The sequence below is a fragment of the Lotus japonicus genome, chromosome 5 (genome assembly GCF_012489685.1).
Source record: "Lotus japonicus ecotype B-129 chromosome 5, LjGifu_v1.2".
Classification (NCBI taxonomy): Eukaryota; Viridiplantae; Streptophyta; class Magnoliopsida; order Fabales; family Fabaceae; genus Lotus; species Lotus japonicus.
Genome location: NC_080045.1, coordinates 45,118,424 through 45,146,107, shown reverse-complemented (window position 1 = coordinate 45,146,107; position 27,684 = coordinate 45,118,424). Strand labels below are relative to the sequence as shown.

General features: G+C 36.7%; 4 protein-coding genes across 5 annotated transcripts; 3 read left to right on the top strand and 1 right to left on the bottom strand.

Annotated features, from left to right (window-relative positions):
- The first annotated feature begins 1,008 nt into the window (after positions 1 to 1,008).
- LOC130716952 (iron-sulfur protein required for NADH dehydrogenase, mitochondrial) lies at positions 1,009 to 5,190 on the top strand. The gene is made up of 8 exons (XM_057567016.1): positions 1,009 to 1,319; positions 1,412 to 1,520; positions 1,606 to 1,728; positions 2,375 to 2,472; positions 2,649 to 2,775; positions 3,201 to 3,286; positions 3,839 to 3,964; positions 4,715 to 5,190. The coding sequence occupies exons 1-8, from the start codon at positions 1,308 to 1,310 to the stop codon at positions 4,871 to 4,873; spliced, it is 840 nt and encodes a 279-aa protein (XP_057422999.1). The 5' UTR covers positions 1,009 to 1,307; the 3' UTR covers positions 4,874 to 5,190.
- A 1,591-nt stretch (positions 5,191 to 6,781) lies between these two features.
- On the top strand, positions 6,782 to 13,848 carry LOC130716951 (fructokinase-1). 2 transcript variants are annotated; one of them, XM_057567015.1, is made up of 5 exons: positions 6,782 to 7,244; positions 9,918 to 10,168; positions 10,271 to 10,562; positions 12,429 to 12,581; positions 13,043 to 13,848. In XM_057567015.1, the coding sequence occupies exons 1-5, from the start codon at positions 6,927 to 6,929 to the stop codon at positions 13,427 to 13,429; spliced, it is 1,401 nt and encodes a 466-aa protein (XP_057422998.1). In that variant the 5' UTR covers positions 6,782 to 6,926; the 3' UTR covers positions 13,430 to 13,848. The 2 variants fall into 2 exon arrangements, with proteins under 2 accessions (XP_057422998.1, XP_057422997.1); XM_057567014.1 differs by lacking the exon at positions 6,782 to 7,244 and adding an exon at positions 8,878 to 9,216.
- Positions 13,849 to 15,869: 2,021 nt separating this feature from the next.
- On the top strand, positions 15,870 to 19,252 carry LOC130721454 (uncharacterized). The gene is made up of 3 exons (XM_057572249.1): positions 15,870 to 16,034; positions 16,161 to 16,191; positions 16,626 to 19,252. The coding sequence occupies exon 3, from the start codon at positions 16,758 to 16,760 to the stop codon at positions 19,056 to 19,058; it is 2,301 nt and encodes a 766-aa protein (XP_057428232.1). The 5' UTR covers positions 15,870 to 16,034; positions 16,161 to 16,191; positions 16,626 to 16,757; the 3' UTR covers positions 19,059 to 19,252.
- Positions 19,253 to 21,972: 2,720 nt separating this feature from the next.
- On the bottom strand, positions 21,973 to 27,386 carry LOC130718536 (flowering locus K homology domain-like). The gene is made up of 7 exons (XM_057569137.1): positions 27,243 to 27,386; positions 26,305 to 26,902; positions 24,784 to 25,030; positions 24,281 to 24,429; positions 23,553 to 23,843; positions 23,257 to 23,451; positions 21,973 to 22,373 (listed from the first exon to the last, which is right to left on the bottom strand). Exons 2-7 carry the CDS (start codon positions 26,887 to 26,889, stop codon positions 22,188 to 22,190), a joined length of 1,653 nt encoding a protein of 550 aa, XP_057425120.1. The 5' UTR covers positions 26,890 to 26,902; positions 27,243 to 27,386; the 3' UTR covers positions 21,973 to 22,187.
- Positions 27,387 to 27,684: the final 298 nt, after the last annotated feature.

Below are 27,684 nucleotides of genomic sequence, written 5' to 3'. Positions count from 1 at the left end.
TAATAAAGTGATTCATTGTAAATAAAAATAAATGTAAACAAAATGGAATGATATCTATAACTAGAATGATGTTTAACTCTATATTGAGTTCATTATAAAAAAAAAAAAAAAACTCTACATTGTGTTCCTGTATGTTAAGGAGATGTTATATCGTAAATATAATAAATTGATATAGATATTAAATCCAAAATAAAATTTCTAATTCAACAAAATTTGGAATAGCTAAAGAAGTAGCAAAGAAGGTCTGCTCCTAACTTGGCAAAAGTTTTGATGAGGACAACAATACTGTACAAAAAGAAGAAAATGGACCGCACTTAGTGCTTATAATTGAGTGGGTGGACAACACATGTTTGAGCATTGTTCCTAGGAAACATGTTTAATCTAAGGCGCTAAGTCTTCTTTCTTCATTAATCCTTATGCTTTTTAAGTAAAAGGATAGCACATGTCTGAGGGTTGCGCCTCGGATCAGGTTTCAACCTACTGCTTTGACTATCGTGCGTACTCCACCATCATTCAGCAGGTGCTCTTCCAAAGTTAGAGAGAGACTTCATTTATTATGAATTGGTGGGATGCACATGTTTGAATGGTCATGTCTCGGAGTAAAACTTAAAGACATGTTTAATCAAATATGTAATCGAAAGTAATATATTTTTTAAGTTGTTGAGTGAAATAAATTTTTGTATTCATTGTAAATGAAATAATAAGAATAAAATTGTATAAAACTTGTAAAACTTCAACTGTAATTTATCCTAAGGTTTGAGATGTTCTAGTTGTAACGTCCCGATTTTTTAAGGGTCACTTTAGTAACTTTTTTTGAAAAACGTGACTAAATTTTTATCAAAATGAAAATCTTTTTAAAACATAGTTTAACAATAAAGAAGTACTAACGAGAGTAAATATACTGAATAATTTCATTTTATTAATAAAAGCTTTGGAAGCTTACAATGATTCTTTCAAATTGAAACATAATTATTATACTAGTGTTCGAGTACCCCAAGCGAACACAACAAAAAGGTTCTACGTTAGGTTCCAACCCTAAAAACAAACTCGACTCACTCTCAAGTACAACACATCACACAAGGCAACCCCGAGTCATAAATCATTTGAGCTAACCTTCAGGAACAATAAGATTCCTATTGTGATGCTGGTGTTGGGAATAGTCAGGGGTTTACTGCACAGAGAGCACATCATGGATTATAAGAACTTTCAAAATTGAAGGAGGAGGACAAGGAAAAAGGAACTGCAACAGTAATCCATATACTAGACGTGCTTTCACTGAATCAGCGTATTTTTTTTGGTAGCAATTGATGTTGCCGAGGGTGAGGGATTTGAATTCGCTATTCCATTTGTTTTTTTTTTCAATTTTTTTGGGTGATTTATTGCATTATCACTGTCATTTTGTTGTGATCAGAGGCTAGGGAGTGTTCGTCACTACGCGAAGCACCTTCGAATTGATGGGGTGAAGGACACTATAGCTGTAGCTTCTGGTAAAGGTGGTGTGGGCAAGTCCACAACTGCTGGTAAAAAACCCATCATTTCAATCCCTTCTTACTTTTCAAAGATTTTGTTTGGCTGAATTGGGTACTTGTTGAATTGAATTCACAGTTAATTTGGCTGTTGCACTTGCAAGTAAGTGCCAGCTGAAGGTGGGTTTGCTTGATGCTGATGTGTATGGACCCAATATTCCCATCATGATGAATATTAACACAAAGCCTGAAGCCACTCTAGGTATATATTTCCTTCTTACAGTCATCTTTAATGTTTGCTTTCGACGTTCGAGCATTAGTGGTGATAATGTTAGAGTTATAGGAACTATGTTTAAATGCTTTTTTCCTTGTAGATATTGGGATACAGGCTTGTTGGAGCTTATCTACTAGAAAATGCACTAAATAAGCTTCAATAAGTGCTCTTTGGTTTGCATCCTAACGGACACAATGTATAACTTAACAGTAAAACATTCTAAATGCTGCTGCCTCTGTTAACTTCCAGGAATTCTGAGTTTGACATACTTATCTATATGTGATATTTGCTAATTATAGTAGATGTAATTTATTTTTTTTTGATGAATAAACGGGGCTAAGAGCCCAAAACAGACACAGGAAATTATAGTAGATGTAAATGCTCAGAGAAATATGACCGGTTGAACTTATTTCAAGTGGTACTCGTGTCAAGAAGGTTGCTTGAAATAGTGAACTTTATTGAATAATTAGAATTTATGAACTCTTTCTCTGTTCAGTTTCTTGTATCTTTAAAAAAAACTTTCCTTCTTTATTTGAAATTGTTACTTATGCTTAGATTGTATACTGATTTTTGCTTTTATGGCTAAGTTTCTCCCAGTGTTCATGCGTATAATTTTCTCTATACTTATTTTCAGATAAGAAAATGATTCCCATTGAAAAGTATGGGATAAAGTGTATGTCAATAGGTTTCCTTGTGGAGAAGGATGTCCCAATAGTCTGGAGAGGTCCCATGGTATGTGTGTAACTTCCTTTCATCTTGGTTCTCCTTTTCACTTTCTCTTGCTTGTTCTTGCTTTAACTGCCTTCTACAACTTTAGTTGTTCACTGGGATATACCGTAAAGGATTTCGTATTGAATACATCGACTTCCATTGTTCTTTATTTGAATTTCTGTTACTGGATTTCATAGGTGCAAAAGGCTCTTGAGCAAATGACAAGGGGAGTTGACTGGGGCAACCTTGACATTTTAGTGATGGATATGCCTCCTGGTACTGGTGATGTCCAGATAGCTATGTCTCAGAATCTGCAATTATCAGGTAGTTTACAATTTAGGATTGAAGAAGATTGTTCTAGTTAGAGGCTCTTTTGGGGGATCACGTGTGGGTGGTGTCTAAAGCAAAACTTTAACAAACCGTTTGGACCTTCTCATTGTCGGACATTTTCCATGTTAGTCTTTGTGACTCACTGTCTTTCATATGCCTGATATATGCAATAAACCTTGCATCAAATTTATTTACTTTGTCTGTTCATTCAGAGTTGAAATACTTTCAGTGGAATACTAATTGAACTTATAAGCATTTGGATTTTCAGTTTAGTCAGATTAATCATAGATAAAATTGAACGTTTCATGATACTTTAATATTTCTTTTTTACTATTACTAAATGTCTAAATTATCTTATCTGATTTCCATCTGCTTAATTTTTCTTTGATTATTGTTTGTCATGGCTTCTTGTATGGTAGGTGCACTGATTGTTTCGACTCCTCAAGATGTTGCATTGATGGATGCCAGGAGAGGAGTAAAAATGTTCAATAAAGTTGATGTTCCGGTATGGCAATAACTTGGTCTGGCTTTTTAACATGTCTACGAGTTTTTGTCTGTCAAATATACATGTGTATGTACTTCTGCTGATGTTCAGAACTTCAGCATGTACAATGTGCTTGTTCTAAAATACATCCAATCTGGGTTTCATACTTCCATTCAGCTTATCAATAATGTGAAGATTATCTTCAGTTGGAGAATCGCCACATAGGGATTCATCTCCATTGCTTTTCTTAAGGAAAAATGTTTACATTGACGTTCCAAAAGAATGTGTTACATTGCTTTTCAGTTCATTATTTATGATGATAAAATCAGTTCAAATAAAGATGAGTAACATATCCGTTCATTCATGCCTTTTTTTATGATCTGTTTTAGGCATATGTTTTATTTATCTCTGCACTTATGTGTCCAATTGGGTGCTGAGAATGAAATCTGTGATGTCTATATTGACATACCAACCATTCCTTCTTCGGATATGATGTTCAAATATCATCTAAAAGCTATAAATGCATCCTATCTCTGATGCCCATTCATACAAGAAGTCCAACTGTTCTTACAGATTTTGGGAATTGTAGAGAACATGAGCTGCTTTAAGTGTCCTCATTGTGGGGAACCTTCATACATATTTGGCAAAGAAGGGACTCGTAAGACTGCCACTGAAATGGGATTAGACTTTTTGGGCGAGGTATGTCAATTATTGTACTTTTGAAATTATAATTTTGCAGCTTAGACTTTATTGATGGAAACAATTGAACACAGACATGTTCAATACTTAGTGATAGATGTTTTTATAATTTATTTGTGACAAACTGATTGTTTTCACTTTTTCTTCGATGCTGCTATGCGAAAGCCCTCTGTAGGTATGAGCAATATGAGCGTTTAACGATATCTAATGTGTAAATTAAATCTTCCAAAAAGTTTAAATGATTCAAAAGGGCCACGAAATCTATAAGCTAAACAATTAAATGAGATTTAAATGTAAATGGTCTATTTTTAAACTTGATTCATCATAGAGCATGATAACATTGCATGATCCATGTAGCCGACCACACCTAGTGAGAAAAGGTTTTGTTGTTGATGCTGTGGGGTGGGACTGTTAACTGATGCATCTGAAGTCTGAACCATGTGTTTATTGCATTTGCTCATTCATCTCTTCAAAGGATGTCATGGTGTCTCTTTGTTTAACTAAAATTGTTTCACCCAAAATTAATTGAGACAGACATAATATTGAACTTGCAATATTGAGCAGACTAATTATTATTTTTGAGTTAATTTCCGGACTTGAGAAAGGGGATAGTTCTCTTAATTACAGTGTATTACTTATGTCTGGAATTGTTGATAAACAGAGCAACCTCTTTTCCCAGTCTTCTTAGGTGACATCTGCAAAATTTATCTATGGTCCATTTCTGATAAGCTTTCAATTTAATGATATCAGATACCACTGGAAGTGGAGGTCAGGGAAGCTTGTGATAAAGGGCACCCCATAGTGTTGGCCGCGCCTGATTCAGTAGTTTCAAGAGCATATGTCGATGTTGCTGAAAAAGTTGTTCAGAAACTTAAGGAACAACAGTTCCAGCCAGAGATTATACTATGAAATGCTGCCCTTACCATGACAACTCTCCTCCCTCTGAGCAAGAAAAGAGGCCTGTGGAGATTTCAATGATGCTCTGTAACTAGTGCGGGGTTTGATCACTCTGGTAAAATTGAGGTATGAAATGCAGGCTTCACCTTATTTTGAATAATAGGTGAGAACATCTTCACCAATTTTGTAAAATAAGCAATTTATTGTTATTTGATGCCCATGTTGGTGCTGTCAAATTAGCAGTTTGATTTAAATGCAACATTGAGGTTACATGGACTCTTGCTCCGGGAATCTCTTGATATACCATTTCAGCTAATCTATCATCAGAATCAATTCTGAAATTTAGAAGCTACTTGCATAAGGGAGGCCTCTAATATGCACAAGGAAAAACTGGTGTAAGATTGCACAAGTTGCTTTTTAGCCAGGTAGTTGCCGGTATTTTTGAATTATATTTAATTCAAAAGAGCTTTTCATAAATTCGGCCCGTACATATTTCAATTTGTAAAAATGGCATAATAGTTATATTATAGGTGTTACGATTTTCGGTCTCTATAATTTCTTAGGATTTGGTCACATTGAAAAAAAAAATTTGTCTTTCCCCCATTCAACTCAATTTAGGGTTCTCTCTCTTTCTCACTTGCTTTCAGATCTAGGGTCCTGTTCGTTATAATCTCTCAACTGTTGTTGTTTGTGGCTTGGTTGATACATCATTTGGAGTTGTGATGTGTGTCTGGGGTTTGCGGTGATTGCGTGTGTGGGTTTGCGACGAAGGTGGTACTGTAGAAAGGTTTTCCTGGGTTGGCATCAGTTATGGAAACCCTAACCGCAGCTTCTTCACCGCACTTGCAATGGAGCACTCCATCGTTCACACTCGAGCTTGAACTACCCATGATTTTTTTCCATGACCTCTGTTGAACTCGAAACCTTGAACTCCCACTCATCTTTGATTCAGTGGCAACAGAGATTACGAGAGGAAATTTCAGGATTGGAACAAGGAAGCTTCAAAGATTCAAAGTTTCTGAATTTGGGATTTCCCCCAAAACCTTTGGGTTCATCTTCATCTAAAATGGTAATCATGGACTAAATTGACGCCACAAACATAAGTCCCAACGTTCCAATTACGTGTAGGCATCCTAGGGTGGAAAAGAAAAAATCCATGTCACCTCCTTCGTTAACATCCATTAGTTTTTTTAAAAGCCACTCCCAAGGACTGTGAGCTGGATTTTTTTAGTTCAGGGACAAATGTGACAACACCTGTCACATTTAAGGACCAAAGTGAGTATTTACCCAAAACTAGCGTTGAAGTCACCATCTACGTGGGTATCACACGAATCGCCATGAGAAATTTCACCTTCATATTCTTAGTTCTCATCTTCTGAAAAATCAAAAAATGATGCCAAAATCCACTCTGTGGTCGTTTTAATTTTTGAAAACTAAAATTGCAAGCAAACAAAGCCCGAATAGTTTTAAAATTTTATTTTAATTTCTTATTATGTAAATTAGTTTTATTAGTCATTGATATGTATAAAATAATTATTTAAGAATTGATATAACAAAGAGAAAGCACATTCAGATTGCCCAACAAGGCGATAATGACATGCTGGGGAGGCTAGCAGAGACTCACTCTTGTGTAGGAGCGTCAGTGAATCTCCTCGATGAGAGTTGTCTATCAACTGAGATTTTATTGTCACAAAAGGATTCGAACTATGTAAGAGTTGAACCCGAAACATGTGGTGAGTTCAAGTTGGCATATTTATAAAATACTATGCTTACTAAGTAATATTTATATTTGTAGTATCACATTTATTCTTCATTGTTATTTTGCATGTATATCAATTCAATGGAATCTACCAAAAAAAGTGATAAGAATACACGTAGCAGAAATAGAAATAAAATGTGCAGTAATAATAAAACCCAAAAAAGAAACAAGAGATTCTCATGAATTGAAAGAAACCTTCATTTTTTCTTCTTCTTCTTCTTCACCCTTTTTCTTCATTCATTCATTCCCTCACACTCACTGCATCATCTTCTTCTGTCGTCGTGGTCTTATCTTCTCCCCCCCTGAATGCCTCTCAAATCTCCGATTCAATTCCACGCCCATGGACCTTCCTTCTTCCAATCCAAACCCAAACCCAATCCAAAACCTGGGTTGATCGTTTTTCTCTCTCTCAATCGCCCCAACGCCTGCAAAGGCATCGGAATCGCCGTCCCTACACCGCTTTCGCCGTCGCCGGATTCCGCCTTCAGAGCCAAACACGCCGACGTTGCTACTCTTGGGAATCTCTGTGTTGATATTGTCCTCAATGTCCCTCAATTGCCTCCTCCTTCTCTCAGTGAACGTAAGGCTTATATGGAGCGTTTGGCTTCCTCTCCGCCTCCCAAGGTACTTCCCTCTCAAACCCATGTTGGAATTGTATTGTGATTTTCGTTTTAGATAGAAAGTTTGTATCTTGTGAATTGGGTTTCAATTGGGTGCTTTTCAACTTAATTGAAGGTTTGCACTTTGAACTAGAACAAGAGTTTAATTTTCATGCATTATCACATTCAATTGTTTCATGCTACATGCTTTACAGTTTTCATTAAATATAGAAAGTTACAAACAATTATAAGTATTGCACTGAGGGTTGAGTGGGATGAAGGGTGAAGGGTCCAAGGTTCGAACCCTGAGGAGGACTAATTTACTAACATTACTAACAACTAATTAACATTGGCCTATCAAAAAAAAGTATTACACTGAGAGTGTTTACTGTTTATACATTAAATCCCTAAACCAAAAACCTAAGTTGGGTTGGGGACTAGTGTGGTGTGTTGTGACATAGTAAATTATAATTCTAGCTCTTTAGATTATTAAAAAAAATTGTACAAATAAAGACAGTGCAATGTAGGGTGGGATCCACAACATTCTCATGGAACAGGTTGAGCTCCATCAATTTGTACAAATTAAGTTGTCATTGTAGCTGATATTTCTTCCTTGTATTGCTGTTTGTTGCCATAGTCCAGTTACATCTAGCTAATAGCTGCAGACATATCTTGAACATTTTCCCCTATGAATATCCCCACCTTTGAGTCCGGGCTGGACACTTAAATTAGTAAGTAGCTTTAATATCTGAATGCAAGTAATTGAGTTTTTTGTGTGCTGTTATCATATTTATTTCGTGCAATGGTTTTATTGTATTGGGTCTTGTGGTTGTTGGTGTAGAAATATTGGGAAGCTGGTAGGAACTGCAATATGGCTACAGCAGCCATATTGCACAAAAATGTGCCATCAGTGGTTTAAAATTAGGTTCGAAGTTACCATCTACGTGCGTATCAGACGAATCGCCATAAAAAATGCCACCTTCATCTTCTGAAATAAAAAAAACGATGCCAAAATCCACATTATGGTCGTTTCAATTTTAGAAAACTGAAATTTCAAACAAACAAAGCCCTAATAGTTTTAAAATTGTATTTTAATTTCTTATTTTATAAATTAGTTTTATTAGTCATTGATATGTATAAAATTAGAACAAAGAGAAAACACCTCCATACAACCTAGCAGAGCGACAATGACATGCTGGAGAAGCCAGCAGAGACCCACTCTTGGGTAGGAGCGCCGGTGGATCTCCTCAATAAGAGTTGCCCACCAACTAGAATTTTACTGTCGTAAAAGGATTCGAACCAGGTGAGAGTTGAATGTTGACATATTTTTAAAATAGTATTCATATTACGTAATATTTATATTTATAGTACTAAATTTATGCTTTGTTGTTATTTTGCATATATCATCTAGAATCTACCAAAAAAGCATAAACTAGATAGCACCAAAATTAAAAGTGATAAGAATACACGTTCGCATGAATTAAAGTTAGATATTTAAAATAGAAATAAAATGAAGCATTTTAAAATGTGTAGTAATAATAAAACCCAAAAAAGAAATACAATGAAAGAAGAGATTTTGATCAATTGAAACCTTCATTTCTTCTTCACCCTTTTTTCTTCATTCCCTCACTCACTGTACACACTTTCTGTGGTCTTATCTTCTCAGCTCCTGAATGCCTCTCAAATCTCTGATTCAATTCCACACCCATGGACCTTCCTCCTTCCAATCCAAACCCAAATCCAATCCAAAACCTGGGTTGATCTTTTTTCTCTCTCTCAATCGCCCTAACGTCTTCGCCTGCAAAGGCCTCGGAATCGCCGCCCCCACACCGCTTTCGCGGTCGCCGGATTCCGCCTTCAAAGCCAAAGACGCCAACGTTGCTACTCTCGGTAATCTTTGCGTTGACATCGTCCTCAATGTCCCTCAATTGCCTCCTCCATCTCTCCATGAACGCAAGGCTTACATGGAACGTTTGGCTTCCTCTCCGCCTCCCAAGGTTACCTCCCTCTATTTCTCATGTTGTATTTGTTTCGTCATTTTCGTTTTGAGATAGAAAGTTTGTATCTTCCGAATTGGGTTTCAATTGGGTGCTTTTCAACTTAATTGAAGGTTTGCCCTTTGCATTAGAACAAGAGTTTGATTTTCATGCATTGTCACATCCAGTTCTTTCATGCCACATGCTTTACAATTTTGATTAAATATACAAACAATTATAATTAATAGACTGAGAGTGTTTACTGTTTATACATTAAATCCCTAAAACAAAACCTAAGTTGGGTTGGGGACTAGTGTGGTGTGGTGTGACATGATAAATTATAATTCTAGCTCTTTAGATTATTAAAAAATTTGTACAAATAAACCAATTCTAGGGGCAGTGCAATGTAGGGTGGGATCCACAACATTCTCATGGAATAGGTTGAGCTTCATCAAATTGTGCAATTTAAGCAGTCATTGTTGCTGATATTTCTTCCTGGTATTGCTGTTTGTTGCCATAGTCCAGTTACATATAGCTAATAGCTGCAAACATATCTTAAACTTTTTCCCCTATGAATATCCACCTTTGAGTCCTGGACACTTAAATTAGTAAGTAGTTTTAAAAACTGAATGCAAGTAATTGAGTTTTTTGGTGTGCTGTTCTTATCATATTGATTTGCTGGATTGATTTTATTGTATTGGGTCCTGTGGTTGTTGGTGTAGAAATATTGGGAAGCTGGTGGGAACTGCAATATGGCTATAGCAGCCTCAAGGCTAGGACTTGACTGCATATCAATTGGTCATGTGGGTAATGAAATCTATGGGAAGTTTCTGTCAGATGTGCTTCATGATGAGGGCATTGGTATGGTTGGGATGAGTACTGATGATGATATTGTCGATAGCTCTAGTGCCTCTTATGAAACACTTCTATGCTGGGTTCTTGTTGATCCCTCACAAAGACATGGTTTTTGTAGGTAAAATTCATTTGTCTTCTAATTTTTCTTGTCATTATCATGGTAGCAATTATTTGCTGTCATTTTTATTAGCAAAGGCCTAACTTATTCTTTTTTTACTAGTCGAGCTGATTTTAACAAGGAGCCTGCATTTCATTGGCTGAGAGAAATGTCAAGAGAAGTAAAAATGGCTATTAAAAATTCGAAGGTCTTGTTCTGTAATGGATATGGCTTTGACGAGCTCTCTCCTGGTTTACTACTCTCAGTAGGGGAATATGCTGTTGAAGTTGGCACATCAATCTTCTTTGATCCTGGACCACGTGGAAAGAGTCTCTCCACTGGAACCCCAGAAGAACAAAGGGCTCTTAACCAGTTTCTGAGGATGAGTGATGTTCTTCTTCTAACATCTGATGAGGTTTCACTTATAGCTCTCTTTATATTGCTTCTATTCAAGATAATATTAATGAATTATAATTTCTTATAATTGTCTGTTTTAAGCTAGTGCTCCACTATATCTTATATGCTGTTGTATGATATTCTTTTCTTTGCTTTGTACACGATGAAGTTTCTCTTTCTATCTCTCATTTTAGCTATGTATTCCTGTTTGAACTTATCATTTATATGCATGACATATTGGCATGTGCTCCATTTTTATGTGTGTCCATCTCTCAGCTTCTTGTTCTCATGTTAAGGACTTCATATTTATATTCTCTGTTTGTCAGAACCTTCTTAACCTTATGCAATGTTTCTGCCTCTGCCGTTCCTGTCAACTCAAGTATGGACAGCTGGATATGTTTTGCTTATTTGACCAAGTTATTGTGTCTACTACATATACTTTTATACTTGAATATTTATGGACTCTTTCGCGATGTTTGAATTAGTATGTTTGTACAATTAAACTGTATCATTTTGGAACCTTACAAAGTGTTTTGTAACTGCATTTCAATTTATTTCATTTAGGGGCTTTGGACATAATTAACAAAAATCACGTGAAATAACTGAAATCATAGAAAAAAGTATAATCTTTAAACTGAAAGATTTTCTGACTTTTTTTGTTGTTGTTGTGCCAGTCAACAGTTTAGAGTCTAATGGACCTTGTTTATTGTCTGCCTCTCTCAGGATGTTTTCAAAATATGGTAGGATGTCTGCATGTAGGATCAGATTATGCTTAGTTCATGTTCGTAAGCAGGTTTTTACAATATAAACCTGTTTGTGTTGATCACAAACCTTTCCCACATGCTCAGATGGACCCCTAATCGTCTGTTGCTAGTTTCTACTCTCCTTTCCCTTACTGTTACGGGAGGGCGCTTATCACATTAGGTTTAGTACTTCTGTTTCACTTGTGCCACATCTTTGAAATTCAGTTGAAAATTAGTCTCAGGCTACTTTTCTTTATGTTTCTCATGATGGATGAGTTCATATATTGTCAGCTTTTGGACTGTACAATTTGACCACCACAGTCTTCAAAGGATAGCTCGTTCAACAAATGACGGGCTTCTTTGGTCGAGAAAGAGGCCTATCTATTGGTTGAACTTGAGAGTTGTAAAAACATGTAGCCCTAACTACTTGGTGTTCCTGTCACAACTCCCACCATCAAAGCTCTCTCCAGTCTATATTGGTGCCTTGATCTCCATAGTTTTGGTAGATTTTGTTTTTGCTCCACATCTTTTTTTGTGAAATGCTGAATCTCATCCTTGCCGCACGACGGAATTCTTATTTGTCACTTCTCTGTTTCCTTGAAATGTTCTCTGCCTTCAGAATCTTCCTCTACAACAGAATTGCAAGGCAGAAGGCTAATGACTAGATTTTACCATTCAGGTGGTACAGCTTCACAGTTTGGTCCCAGTCCGTCCATTGATGTTTCAAATAGCCCTAGATCTACCATTTCAAGGTCTCATTGTATTTTATAGTAAACTTTGAACCTGGGGCAGCCTGGTCCAGAATGACTTTTTCCGTCTTTATTAAACAGCCATGCCCAATATTATTAAATTCATTTACTTGAGTTGATCAAATTATCTCAATCCTGCAACAGTTTTTAGTTTGGTTGTAAGTCCATTTGTTGTAGAGCTTTCCGGCTTAAGCAAAAGAATTTTGGTTTGTATTTTAGGTGAAATTTGTGCTGGTAATCTCATAATTTGTGTGTGGAAGATAGAAGTTTTCTCTTATTCCTATAAAACAATTATGTAATCCAAATTAAAATGCCTTATTTTTCGTATTTGTTAGTTTTACAAAATACTTCTTAATTTATTGACATCTTGGATATTGTTGTTTTGCATAACAGGCCGAGTCATTAACTGGTATAGGAGATCCTATATTAGCAGGACAGGAGTTGCTCAAGAGAGGGATCCGCACAAAATGGGTGATTGTTAAAATGGGTAGTAGGGGTTCAATTCTGATAACTACATCAAGAATAGCCTGTGCACCTGCATTCAAGGTATGAGCATTTCATTCTTAATTTTCACTCAACTGCTTCCAATTTACAGATGGTCACTCTGCTTAACTTTTCTGTGGTGTGGCCTACTTTGATATTCAAAATTTCATATGTTCTTGGATTAATCATGAACATCTCAGCTGAATGAAAATTAATAAAAAAGTGGACAGTTAAGGCTGTAACCAATTTTATAAAGGATATTTCAAAATAAAATGTCCTTCTGAGCATAGTATGTGGATTCATCAACTGGAAATCTTTTAAATGAGTCAAACATGCATTTCCAACATCCTAATATCAAAGAAATAGTCAAGGGTGGTTGACACTGAGTGTTCAAATTCTTATGTTTGTCTCTTGCAATTATATTTATTTAAAAAAAATTATTTGTTTTTTTTAATTCTGACAACCTATAAATTTCTTTGATAAATTCTGAGTGCAAACTAATTGGATTTGTAAAATGTTATCAGGTGAACGTTATTGACACTGTTGGGTGTGGAGACAGTTTTGTAGCGGCTATTGCATATGGTTTTATACACAATATGCCAATGGTTAATACATTAGCGATTGCAAATGCGGTGGGTGCTGCAACAGCCATGGGCTGTGGTGCTGGTCGGAATGTAGCAACATTGGAAAAGGTGGTAGATATATTGAGATCATCAAACCTCAATGAAGACGGTGAATTTTGGACTGACATACTTGAAAAGAATGTGGTTGCTCAGGAAATAACGTGCCTGTCAAATGTTGTGATGAGTGGAAACAGAAATCATCTCAACGTTGTCCCGTTTGACAAGGTTGTCTCTGAGATCTTGCCCAAGCTTGTGCTTCCACAGACTGTGGAGAATGCGACGACTTGATATTTTTGGGCAGTAGATTGCAGCCACTGTTTATACATTCATGTGAGCTAACTCTTCTCCTCATTCTCTTGAGGTCTTCACTCCTTCATGCTATCAAAGTCTAAAAGCATTAAGACAGCAGAGCTTTATCACCCGCAGGATTACATTGCGGTTGCTAGTTAAAAAGGCATTGGTTTGATCAAGTACATGATAGGTAGCTTCTCATCAAGCATTTTAACTGATTTCTTTAATTTTAGTCTCGACGATATTTCTTGGGCAAGCCCTTTATAAACCCTAATGTTTTATCGAATTCACACCATCAAATTAGTCTATAATCTAAAGAAATCGCATTTCTACATGATGTATGATGATTTCAACTTTCAAGGACATCAGTCCTTAATATGTGATTTTTTAGTCCTACCAGTGACTATCGTGCCTTACATATCTCGCACACATTAAGTTCAAAGATGTGATTTCTTTAAATTAGGTTTTAAACGTTAGTGAAGAAAGTGAAGGTTTACTCACAATGTCCCTAAGGTATTTTTCCTCCCAGATCGGGTTTGTCTTTAATCCTCCAACAGATTCCAATTTTTTTACTTCATTTTTGCATGAATGCTTCATAAGCAGTGATATGTATAGTTTACGTTATACATATTGTGATGGTTGATGGCAGAGGGTAAAGTGGTTTGTATGAATATCAATATTCTGAATAGGAATTACAAACACCAGTTGACTTGTAGGTTCATATAGTGTTATTCACTTATTTGGTTTGCATCCAAAAGAGCTCTTAGTAGTTATTTAATTTTTCACATGTATAAAATTCTAGTGTCATTTTTCATTTGTCATAGATTTCATCATTGAACAAACATTATTATTAAATAATACACAAACCTTGACTTGTATTATAATTAACAAATTGATTAGAAGAACGCCGAATTCATCATGAATAATAGGCAATTACATCAAGGAGAAAATGAAAAATGGCAAACATATTTTTCCCTACCAAAAGAATTGCAAAGAGTTAGATAATGTCAAATAAGGTCTAAGGTTCAATGTGATTTTGTCACCCCACCCACCCCTAATCCCAACCCCTGTTTAAAGTAGTACTCTCTTTTTTAGTACATCAGAAAAATAAAGAAGTAGTACTTTTTGAATCAATGTTTATCGGGCTTTAAATCTCAGTGTACACTAGCCTTACATTGTTCTGGGAATTAAAATCCGTTAAGTAAAATGTTAGTTTTTATTTCGGATTATAATTCTTGGTATATTGTTTAATAAAATAGGTCGAATAAATTCATAGGCACTACCGGGGTTTCCAACTTCCCAAAATACGAACCTCAGACATTACTTTTTGAATGACCTTAGCCCAACCTTTTGAATAACCTAAGGTTGGGCTTAGATCACACAAAAAAATACCTAAGCCTAACTTTTTTTAATATTATCTAACTATTCTACCTGGCCCAAAATATCATAAGGCCAAGTAGGATCTTTGTCGGCCAAAAGGTCTTGCAACCAAGAAAGCACCTTGTAGGCGTACAAGATGATTTCATTAAAGAACATCTCGTCCTAATCAAGGCTGAATGGCATGACTTCAACTCATTTAACAACATTTACCCAAGGTTGTCCAATGGTAACTAAGATCTCATAAGACTTTCTATAAGGCGTCTTAAAGACTAAGAGACCATGATAACAAACACCAAATCATTCATTTTATGTAAGCATTATTTAATATGCAAACATGAGTTCTTCTTAGACTCTGAGACTCTCTCTTTGCTCTCTCACTGACTCGAGCGTCGAAGTGTCTTCTACTGTACGCCCCCGCCATGTCGACACAACTCCGTCATGCCAAAGAAGCCATGTGTGGTCTCGTCTTACCATTGAAAACAAAAAGATTCAAGCGATCTTGTTCAATGATGAACACCAACTTATATTGTGATAAGCGTACATGAGACATTTACCAACGAGATATATAACTTTTATGGAGGTAAAAAAGGAGTATAGGATTGTTTAAATGACACAAGGTAATATTGGGTTAAACCATCCTTATCTTATGTGGGTCAATGATATTTAAGCTAAGTGAGGCTAGAAATTTCATTTTTATTTATTTAGACATAACCTATTTGGTCCATTATGGTGAGTAAAATCAATGATTTTGTAATTCAGTAAATTAAATACTAATATATGAAATTATATATTTTTAAGGGATTAAAATATATAAATAAAAACACTATTATATTGTAAAGTTGAATTCAATTTAACTAAAATCTTTTCCATATCTTCTTCGTTCATAAGAAATCAATCTTGTTTCAAAAAAAAAAGAAATCAATCTGGTGTCAAAAAAAGATCAATTAAATTAAATACTACTATCTTTTTTGAAAGGAAAGTTAAATACTATCTAATCTTATTTTTTTGGTTTAATAGGAAAATAATTATAATAGCGTAGCACACTGTTTGTGCGTCAGAGAAGGGTAAAAACGGAACTGCAGAAGATGAAACGGCAGAGGATGACATAAATACCCCCAAACCCTAGAAGGTTGTCTCTGTTGCTTCATGTTCCATAGTCGAAGCGACCCTTTTACCCCTCTCATCTCCCATTCTTCTAAACCATTGCCCTTCTGATTCCAAGGTTTTTCCTCTCTCAGCCATTACCCGCCAAACCCTTATGCTTCAAACTCTTCTCTCTGTTTTGTTTCTTTCAATTTTCATCTCTTCTTTGAACTAATGGATTCTCTGTTTTTGTTTCCCATTGCAGGTTTCACTACCCACAGAAAGCTTTCAATTTTGTGAGTTTTTCTCTGTTTTCTCTTTTTTTTTTTTTTTTGTGAAACCAGACTTGTTAATAGCGCGCTATAGCGTAGCGCTCTAGGGTTCACCACTACTCCATTATTCACCACTATAGCGCCGCAATAGCGCTTAAAATAGCGTTTTTTGGACTTGCCCCTACGCTATGCTATCCGCCATTAACAACCCTGGGTGAAATTGATTTGAAGAAGAAAAATAAATGTTGTTTGGTTTATGAGCTGGGTTTCTCTGTAAGGAAATTTTGTAATTAGAGTATAAGAACCATAAAGGAACCACTTTGGGTTGTATTAGATTTATTTGCATGTGTTTGATTGATATTGATGGAGAAATTCAGTTGGGGTTCAATTTGCAATTTGGGGGTATTCAATGATTTCTGACTCAATTTGCTAATTCACTTGTATTGCTGCATTTTCAGGGAGATTATTTGGATCTGGGATTTCGGAATTTGTTCTGGGGGTGTTATTGATATTTTGGGGGATTCTGTTCTCCACTGTTCCTCAGTTTGTGACAGAAGCATCTTTGTTTATGTAAAAGTGGTGAATTTGTGATGGCAAACCATGGTTTAGTTCTTGGTCAAAGTCGTGATCCGTCGTCCGTGCCAATTCGCCATTTGGGATTAGACCATACCGATGATCGTGATGCTGTTCATGAATTAGGTTCTGACCAGATTCAGGGTGTGGATATGGGATGTAAACAAGATAATCAAGGACTGGACCAGAGTCAGATACAGGAGCATGACATGGCTTCTCAATCTCAACTTCAACAACTAGAGCATGCTCAGAGTGTTAAGGAAAATGGTGATAAGTTGGATGCAGATGATCAGGCTCATGAGGACCATGCTGATTCTGATAACCATGATAATAGATTGGCTTCGAGTGATGAGGCATTTGAGTTGAACTTATCAGATCCAGATAATCTTCAACTAGCTGTTATTGAGGATCATGATGATCTTCATGAGAAGTTAGAGTTTTCCTTGGTTGAAAATGAGGAAATGGATGATCGACAAGTCTCAGATATGATTGATGAGCAAACAATGGATTCGGTTTGCACTCCTCCTGTCCTTCAGTCGCGAGCCCTTGATCCTTCTTATAACCATCAACTGTTCGTGGGGCAACAGTTTCCTGATGTTCATAGCTGCCGTAGAGCAATGAGGGAGGCAGCCATTGCTCTTCGCTTTGAGATGCAGACGGTCAAATCAGACAAGGTTCGTTTCACTGCCAAATGTGCAAGTAAAGGATGCTCTTGGAGAATTCATGCTGCAAAGCTCCCTGGTGTTCCTACCTTCACAATCAGGACCATCCGCGGGGAACATACTTGTGCAGGAATTACCCATCTAGGTCATCAGCAGGCCACAGTGCAATGGGTTGCTAATTCTGTGGAAAGACAACTTAGGGAAAATCCTGATTGCAAGCCAAAAGAGATACTAGAACAGATCCACCGAGATCACGGGATTGCCTTATCATATAAACAGGCATGGAGGGGAAAGGAACGGATCATGGCTGCTGTTAGGGGCTCATTTGAAGAAGATTATCGCCTACTGCCACAGTACTGTGATCAACTCAAAAGGTCAAATCCTGGAAGCATTGCAATGGTTAATGGAAATCCTTCTGATGGCTGTTTCCAAAGCCTATTTATATCATTTCAAGCATCAATTTATGGGTTTTTGAATGCTTGCCGTCCCCTTATTGGACTTGACTCTGTTCCCCTTAAAAGTAAGTATCTTGGAACTTTGCTTCTAGCTATAAGTTTTGATGGAGATGGTGGTCTTTATCCCCTAGCATTTGGGGTGGTAGGTGAAGAAACTGATGATAACTGGATGTGGTTCCTATCTGAGTTGCACACTCTACTTGAAACTAATGCTGAGAACATGCCAAGACTTTCAATTTTGTCCAGTAGACAGAAAGGTATTGTGGATGGAGTAGATATGAACTTCCCCACTGCTTTTCATGGGTTCTGCATGCATTACTTGAGTGAAAATTTCCTGAAAGAATTCAGCAATGAAGTTCTGAGCAACATTCTCTGGGAAGCTGCTTGTTCCCTCACTGCCATCGATTTCGAAACCAAAATCCTCGAGATAGAGGAGATTTCAGAGGAAGCAGCAGCATGGATTCGAAGATTCCCTCCTCAATTATGGGCCGCAGCATATTTTGAAGGAAGCAGGTTTGGCCAACTAACAGCAAATATGGTTGAATCTCTGAATTCTCTGATAGCTGAAGCCTCAGGACTGCCAATCATTCAAATGATGGAGTGCATCCGCAGGCAACTAATGACACTCTTCAACGAGCGGCGTGAAGCGAGTATGCAGTGGTCGAGCATCTTGGTCCCTTCTGCTGAGATGGCGGTGTCAGAGGCGATAGGACATGCACAAATGTACCAGGTGGTACGAGCAACTGAAGCTGAATTTGAAGTTTTGTGCCCTTCAGATTCAGGGAGAAACATAGTGGACATTCGCACACGGTGCTGCACATGTTATGGATGGCAAAAGTGTGGTCTGCCATGTTCTCATGCTGTGGCGGTTCTCCTCGCGTGCCGGCAGAACGTGCATCGATTCACTGAAAGTTACTTCACTGTGACGAGCTATCGCAAAGCATATTCACAAACCATACACCCCATTCCAGACAGAACCATGTGGAACAAGTTAATTGGGTATGAATACGATAGTGGTGATGCTAGTACAGCTATGGAGGTTGTCATAACTCCACCAAAGTCTATGACACCACCGGCAAAGCCTAGGAAAAGGAGAGCTTCTGCTGCTCAAGATAGTGGAGGTCGAACGAAGCGTGTTGTGCATTGCAGCCGCTGCAACCAGCCTGGTCATTTTCGAAGTACATGTACTGTCCCTATGTAAATTAAGTATATACAGCATAGGATACAATGTCTTATACTTGCAGTATTCCGGCATAGGTCTGGTTTAGTATTAAGATTAGATTATGATTAGACAGATGCACATTCTTTACTAGTTCAGATACAATCGTGCGCTTCTTTTTGGTTCTGGAAGAAACTAGTGATTATAGATTATACTACATGCAACATTTTTATCTCCACCGATATTTGAAGTTGCGATCGAATTGATTCTTTTAAATGAAATGATTCAAACACATTTGCTATGAATCCAACATACGTAAGGAAAACACAGAAAACAAAATTTCATTTTTACTCTTCACAACCGGTTGAGATAGTTGATGCGCATTCAAAGTATGAGTTTTGGGGGGTGGAATTTGTGGCGTCAACCTAACTTTTAACCAGAGTCTGTTTGTTACTTCTCATCCCTCAGTCTTAGGCACACAATACCGAAGACTCAACCCTCTTTTTATGTCTTTTAAACTTTGGTTGTGTCCTAGTGTTTTATCAACTCTCTCATAGTGCAATCTATTCCAAACGTATATACCATAGTTCCCAAATAAATAAAGTCAATGTACTTTTACAAATAAATAAATTTGGTTTCCATTGTCAATTTTCTTATGCCAAATATTCTTAAGTCTTCTCTTCTTATTCAAATATTTTGCGTTTATCATGGATTAGAGATATAATCTAAATTTGAAAGTCTAAATAAAAATAAATTAGTGAAAAAATTAATAAAATTTGAAGGATTTTATATCACATGAAATTATAGTTTAAGAGAGCGAAAAGCTGTGATAATTTTTTTAATTTTAGATGAATTTTTTTTAACCAAATTAATTTTTGAAGATTCGCGTAGAATCCAGGTTTTTGAAGGACTTAATTATAATAATTTCAAAAAGTAAGGGACTACATTTACTAAAACATTATAGGCGACCAAAATCTAACACACCAACTATATAGTACATAGATCAAAAGTGAAATTAAATTTATTTTATAACAGCCTTGTCCTTCCATTTTGAGGTTGAGATCAACTACATTATGAAAGACTCTTGAAAACACTAAGACACTTATGTATCAAGAGTGAAGATCTGAGTGTTGATATTCTCCAAGAATGCTTTTGCAGTGTCTCATTCATCTGCTTCTTAGCTCGAGCAAGAGCATCTTGTTTTTCGGAAGCATCCTTGGAGAGTTTTCCAAGCTAGAATCTTAATCCTGCGGAAGGCGATTCTTTTAGGGAAACAGCCAAAGAGAAGACTTCGGACTTAGCTTTAGAACATTTAGTTTTAAGCTCCTCAACTGTGAGTTTGAGAGGGTCAATCTCAGAGTTCAAAGCCTCAATCTCCTTGATCAACTTGTTCTCTCATTTTCAACTTCCTCAAGTTTGAGGCTCAACTTTTTGACTTCCTCGGTATTTTGAAGATACCTCTTGGCCTTCTCAGATAAGTCTCGCTTGAATCAGGGAAGAACCATTGTACCGAGGAGACGAGAAGTCAAGGCAGCTCTTAAAGCCTGCTTAGTTGTCAGAATCAGGACCTAGGAAGGGCCAACATCTTGTAATCAGTCAAGAGAAAAGTTTCTTGAAAGTAGCTTATTTATAACTTCAAAGTCCAGCGTGAAGTCGAAACCCCACACTATCAAGTTTTCAAAAAAAATTCCCTTCGAAGGGTGCCTCCACTTCATAACCTTTGTCTTGAAGATTTTCTTCTTGAAAAGCTTTGGTTTTATTGGTTGGTGAGGATTCTGGTGTCGAGTCTCTTCTCTTCCTTTATCGAGTAAGGTGAAAAACAAGCTTGGAGAGCGGCTCATGATTGACGACATAAATTTCTCCATTCATGAAGACTGAATTTAAGATGTGATTGCTTGAGAAAAATTGCATTGAGGAGAGGTTACCACTCCCTCTTCGGGGGGGGGGGGGGGGTGAGGGTTGTCCTTAAGAGGTTCATCAAACAAGTTAGCATTGTTGATCTCCTAAGGAGGGACATCACTCCTCCAATTCAAAGAATGATTAAAGTTTTTTTCTCATCTCGAACAGGCAAAAACTTTGTCATAAGATCCGAAGAAGACATCTTGACGCTTTATGAAAGCAAAGTGTCAAAGGAGTTACAAAATCTTGACACTTTATGAAAGCATAAACCTGAAGAATCTTAATAATGAGATGAAAGAATGGAAGAGTTGATAATGAACCAAAAGGTCGAACACTTGTTTTCTCCTAAGTTTAAACTTGTGAAGTGATTGTGCGAAAGAAAGTGTTTTCAAGCATAATTGTTATAAGGATGGGGAAGTGGGGGGAAACCTTCAAGAGTTTAATTTTTCCCCCAATTTAGAAATTCAAAGACTAAAAACTAAGCACAAAATTCAGAGAAGCAGGTGCATTGAAAGTCACAACTTATACCACTCTTTATTAAAGTCATAATTGACAAAACCTCGTCTCAAATTGCTTGCAGATGATAGCACATTATTTTGATTGCCGCAGTTACAATTGAGATTTTATTAATTGTTATAACTTGACATTGCATAACAGTTGTCTCAAAACACCTTAAAACCAAGTGAGCATGAAGCAGTTGGCCAAAGCGACTAAGTTAAGGAACACCTCATCCAATTACCGCTCTGAGCTAATGTCAAATTAAATATAAGTAATGTAGCACAAAGTTATCTATAAAAAACCATTATCTCAAAAGATCTTCATCAAGACTTCAAATCACAAACTATAATCAACTCGCCCACATATACAGATTTGATTGTAAATTTACTCAACCATTATTCAATTTCCTAACTCAATGTAAATTAACGCTTACGTTTCATTCAATATCATGACACGTGAGTATATCTTTTCTTTTTCAATGACGTTTAGATCTTACGAGTTTCAACCCAGAAGGAAAAAAATCCCAGTAGAAAACATTAAAGAAAACGAGGCAAGTATATAAAAGAATTTAGAAAAATAAAAACTATCAAAATCATATCCTCTAAATCCTATCCAGTCAATACACCAAATGTAATACAGCTAAAATATAAGGGGTATAAGCCACGTCCAGGCGGCCTGCTTACAATACCCACAAGAACTAGAACCAGGAAACTAGAATTGAACGGAATGTTTACAGAACATAAGGCTCCTCAACAAAAATTGAATCTAATCTGTTCAATAACCATAATTGGTGCCATATACAGGACCATAATCTGCAGGAGGCGCATGGCCTGCATGACCACCAGCGCTTTGTGGCGGAGATGCATATACAGGGGCATTAGTAGGATAGGAATTATAACCTTGATTAATTTGTCCACTCATTTGATCCTGTTGCGCAGATGCTGCTTCAGCCATGAAATTCTGCATCAGATAGATTTTGTGCAACTCAGATAAATACACAAACCAAAAAGGACAAAAAATAAGGATGCAACTCAGATAAGTGATGACAAAACTTGGCCCCAACAATGTTATTGGAAACCATGGATAATAAGGATAGGATAAATTTTAAAAATTATAAGACATGAAATGGTTACAATACAACATAAAAATACAAATATTAAAAAGAAAATTGATAGAATAAAACTTGGCATGATATATTTTATAGGCTCATAAGTCATACCCTCTGTTCTTGAGTTCTAAGGAGAAGGGAACTTCAGGATTAGGAAGAGAAAGTCAAGGTTGTAGAAAATAAGGTAGAGCCTTGTCTTAAATGATCGGAGTAAATTTGGCAAAAGACTTATAAAAGCACAAGGCATGAGGGCATACAAAATGGAGGATAGTCCGATGGTTAGGAGGTAAAAGGGGACTAAGGAAATTGTAGGTCAAAACAATAAAAATAGTTATACTTGAAAGATCTATCATTAGATTTCTTTCGAGAGGTAAAATTATGGTGTCTAGAGGACTCCACAGAGTGAGAAAAGGCTTTGGTTTTCGTAATAAGTATAGTAATATTCTCACATATATTGGTATAAAGTTCAAAGAAAATAAAATACAACTAAGTACTTAAAGTGTCTGTAAAAAGTGACCAACATGAATTCATGCCGACCACGAGTACAACATGAACAAAGCTACTACTATGAAGCGTCCTTGCTATAGCATATATGATAATATGAAGCTTATGGGCACACAAGAATAAACAATAATACAGACGTAACATTAACCTATACAACTTCCAAACGCAAAAACTGAGTCAGTAGGACAAGTAACAAGCAGATTAGAAGATGAACACTTTAAAATCAAATACCTGGACCAGCTGTTGGGCTGCTTGAATTTGAGAAGCAGTACCACTTATCTCTACGGTCATCTCCCCTGGCACACCCCTGGTTTCTTGAATTGTAATACTTGCTCCACTAGCACGTCGAATGTAGCTAATATTTGCTCCTGATGCTCCAATAACAGCATCTGCGTATGACAGGGGAATTTGCATATGATGTGTGACCTACACAGTAAAAAATAGCATATTCAGTTAACATAAAACAATAAAATATTTCAAAACCAATGCAGCTCTCTGCAATGCTGTAGTTTGAACAAAGAAGACACCTTAGTCACACCAGATTGTTGCGGAGGTGCACTGGATGGATGAATTCCCATAGGAGCATCCCTTGCATAGGCAGGTGGTGGACCCTGATGAAGGTGCTTGTCCATGGGAGGCAGGTCAGCAGGTGGGTAGTAATTATCATAGTTATGTGAAGGTGGCGGCATATATTGAGGATTAGGTGGAAAAGCAGGTCCACCACCACTTCCAGGACCTGGAAACCCTTGAGGAGGAGGAGGACCCCAAGGTTGGTGTGGTGGCACATTCGGGTTAACTCGAACATCTGGTCTTTGCATCTGAAGTTTGGGAGGAAGACTTAAAAATAATTATCCATACAAATAATTATAGTAAACATGGTGATATGACATATAAATGAGAAAATACAAAGCATATGAAAAAAAGGCCAAGATACTTGAAAGGAACAGAGACCCCTTCTAAAAATACAAAACAAACACAATGAATGATGAAAGTCATGCATACATATAACATGCAATTGACAGCCTAGAACGCTTAACACTCTCCTATCGCAAAGTTATTCCAATCAACTGTTCCAAAATAGAACCTAAGCTTGAAAACATCAACATAATTAGCCTATATTATTCAAATCAGCTTAATGCCTCACCTGCTCACCATGATATGATGAATCTCATGAGATAGCTCAACAACATTCATTTATTCACGTCATTCATGTTTTTTAGCTTAGAAAAAACAATCAGAAATAAAAATAACTTACCTGTGTTTCAAATACTCCAACTATGCTGCGGTCAACCAAGAACTTCCTAAGATGAAGAGCAACAAGTTCAACTGCCTTGTGAACCCCAGCAGATTCTCCTTGTATTTCAACAACACTATCATCTCGCAGAGCAAAAACTGGCAGGTGATCTGTTGTAGATAATACATTACTTAGGCACAGTAATCACAAACTTGGATATCATAAATCATGTTTGCCGTACATATTTTCACTAAAATATTAATGCATTGCTTAAAAAAACACAAACCAACATTCTTGATACATAATAAGACTAGCAGTATAAAAACTAGTGTATCTGACAGGAGTTGATTTAGTGATACAGTCATACAGATAACAAATGCAAGAGTGAAGATTCAGTGCAAGTTGGGCAAAAAATGCCAAAGAAGACATAAAAGGGAAAAAAGAGGACCCCTGGAAAGTATATTGAGAAGGAAAATGTGCTGATTGCCAGACAAAATTAAATATTTCAGGTCATATGAGCGCACCTGAACCAAGAACACGTAAATTGCAACCTGTGGCATCTTGATAGGATTTTATAGTCGAACCCTGCTTCCCAATCAAACTTCCTGCTTGAGTATCTGCGACTAGAAGTCTTGTAATTATTTGGCGTCCTGCACCTGATGCACTATCAGCAGGTTGGTCCACATTGACAACGTGTTTATGAACCCTTAACAAGCCCTCCACAGCAGGTGGTATGCTGCGCTCTGGTTCTTCTTTTGCAGAAACCATTACCTTTTGAAAGCGTAAAACAAAGAGAATTCAGAAACAACACATACATGATAGCAACCAAAAGCAATCTAATTCAATATGTATGACTGATTATTGATTCATTTCAATATTACAAGATCATACTTGTGCAACACTATATCATCATGGGCATATAAGTGTACAAAATTTTGTTTTATCTTCAGACTTTATTTCCATTTCCTTGGACCAGTGCATCTTGGTTAACTGAAGTAGCAATTATTTTTACTGCGTCTAATTATGTTTTATTTTAACTTCATTGCCATTTCTTTGGACCGATGCATCTCCAGTTCAACAAATTACCAATTATTTTCACTATGTCAAGCTTTATGAATATGAATAGTTTAATAAAGACAGATGCCCCTAGTGTCATTAAACCTGTCAAGATATATTTTATAGTCTCCTGACTTCACCCAGCAGTTTTAATATACTTAGTAACAATATGTGGATAGAATTTCAGAAGTTTTTTTGTTTATTATTTTAGTGACTTCAAACGTTTTCTAGGAAAGAGTTTCAGGGAGTGTGGCAAGACACCAATCGGACCAAGTTTTGAAGTTACCAGGCACTGTGAAAGCTTCTTGCCACCAAAATCTGCAAACTGTTTCTGATTCTTAAGTCAAAAACAATGTTTCAGCAGTTGTGTATATGCCCATTGCTGTTTCCTGGCAACTTGAACTTTGGCTCTTCAGTTTGAAGCCATACTGTTCATTCACATTTGCTGACAACCTGCACACATCCATTTTGTTACCGCTACAAAAGACATCTGTTTCTATATATATTGACCTGTTTTCTTATTCATTATCTCTTTTGTTCAGTTTGACCACTTATGATGCTATCGTTTCACTTCCTTGATAAGTTTTCCTTTTTTTATTGTGTTATCACATTTTATCATGAATAAACCATTACGTTTGTTTCATCAAGTAGGCGTTTTCCCTATTGAAGCACTAAATATAATTACAGAAAGATATAGTACTAGGGTTATTATTAAGCAGGATGGTAATTAATTTTCATCCTCCTCTATTGTATTTTCTAGAGTCTGACTAATAATGATCGGGGGAAGAAACCACACAACACATAAAATTTCAGCTCTAAAAGTGGCAATTAAGTTTCACCATAATATGTCTCAGTTTAGTGAACAGAAAGGATAATAGCATAACTGCAAGTAGGGTGGAGAACAACAAGAAATTGAACAGACAAAGTGAAAACCCAAGTTTAATCCCTCACTGCAAGAACAACAACAAGAAATTGAAAAGTATACTCACTGCTCTTTCTGCAGTTCCAGGTGGACCATCGAGAATCTTAATACGAGCCTTAGTCTCTTCAGTAATTTTCTTAATAAACTCGCCCTTACGGCCAATAATACTGCCAACCTTTTGCGCAGGAACCAACATCCTGAAAACATTCTCTCCAGGCCACCCCGGCCACTTCTTTATTTCACTCCCTTTCAAATCTTCCCCGGGTACCTGTTTTTCTGGGGAGCCAAAATTCTCCTCAGTCACGCCTCCTCCATCATGTTGTTCTTGTTCCTCAGTAATGACTCCATCATGTTGTTCTTGTTCCTCAGTAAGCTCCGGCGGAAGAGAATCATCAACATCGTTTCCAGGCAAATCTTCAACAACATCATGACCACCATCAAATTCACCTTCAGGAGGATTGGCATCCTCAGCCAAATCTCCCACTCCCACATCCACATCCTCCTGCACATCATCAGGCTGTAGTTGAGGAAACCCAGAGTCGTCATCAATCACATTCCCTCCTTCAATTTCATCGGAATTGTTTTGCGGAAAATCATCAGGATTCTCAGGCACATAGCCTGCATCTTGTCCATCAAATTGTTCCCCAGACATATCTCAGTAGCTACTAAACCATTCAAACAAAACAACAACTCATCAGTATCTATCATAAACCAAAATCAAAACACGCATCCAAGAACATCATTAAGAATGCAACAATTATTCCTATAAGCCCTAGAATTACAGAAAATGCATAAAACCTAGAATTACAGCAACTGCATGAAAAAAATAGCAAAAATTAAAGAAAAACGGAATCGAAAATCCATTGACAAGAGAACGAAACAGGGAAAAACAACACAGAGTTCAAGAACAGTGGGAATGCGAACGGTGATGTTTGAAAATGAAGAGAAAAGGTAGAAGAATGGCGAAACCCTAATGTGAGTAGAGAAGAGAGAGTGAGAACTTACAGTGATTCAGAGGAGTTCGGAGGGAAAGAGATGGATATGAATGAAACGGAGAGCGATGTGCGGTGCTAATTTTAGGTTTGGATGAGAGAGTGAGTGAGTGAGTGAGATACAGGCACCACCAACCTGCACAAACAAGCATTCTTATTATACATATTCTATTTGCTTTCCACTCCTTCAACTTACTCGTATTTACAACTTCACTGCTTTTAAAATCTTAGTTTTAATTTTTTTTGGTTAATATTTTGGATTTTAAAATGTTAAAGTTAAACACATAAAAAAATTAAGAATCTAGTATCTATCTTGAATCCACTATAGGTGGTCTTCTCGTGAGGAATTAGTCTGTTTTGCTTCGTCATATTATTGGATAAAAGTTGACGAAAAACCAAAACTGCAACAGTTAGTAAACGTCAGGGACATTGTAGGGTCATAAATTCCTTGACTT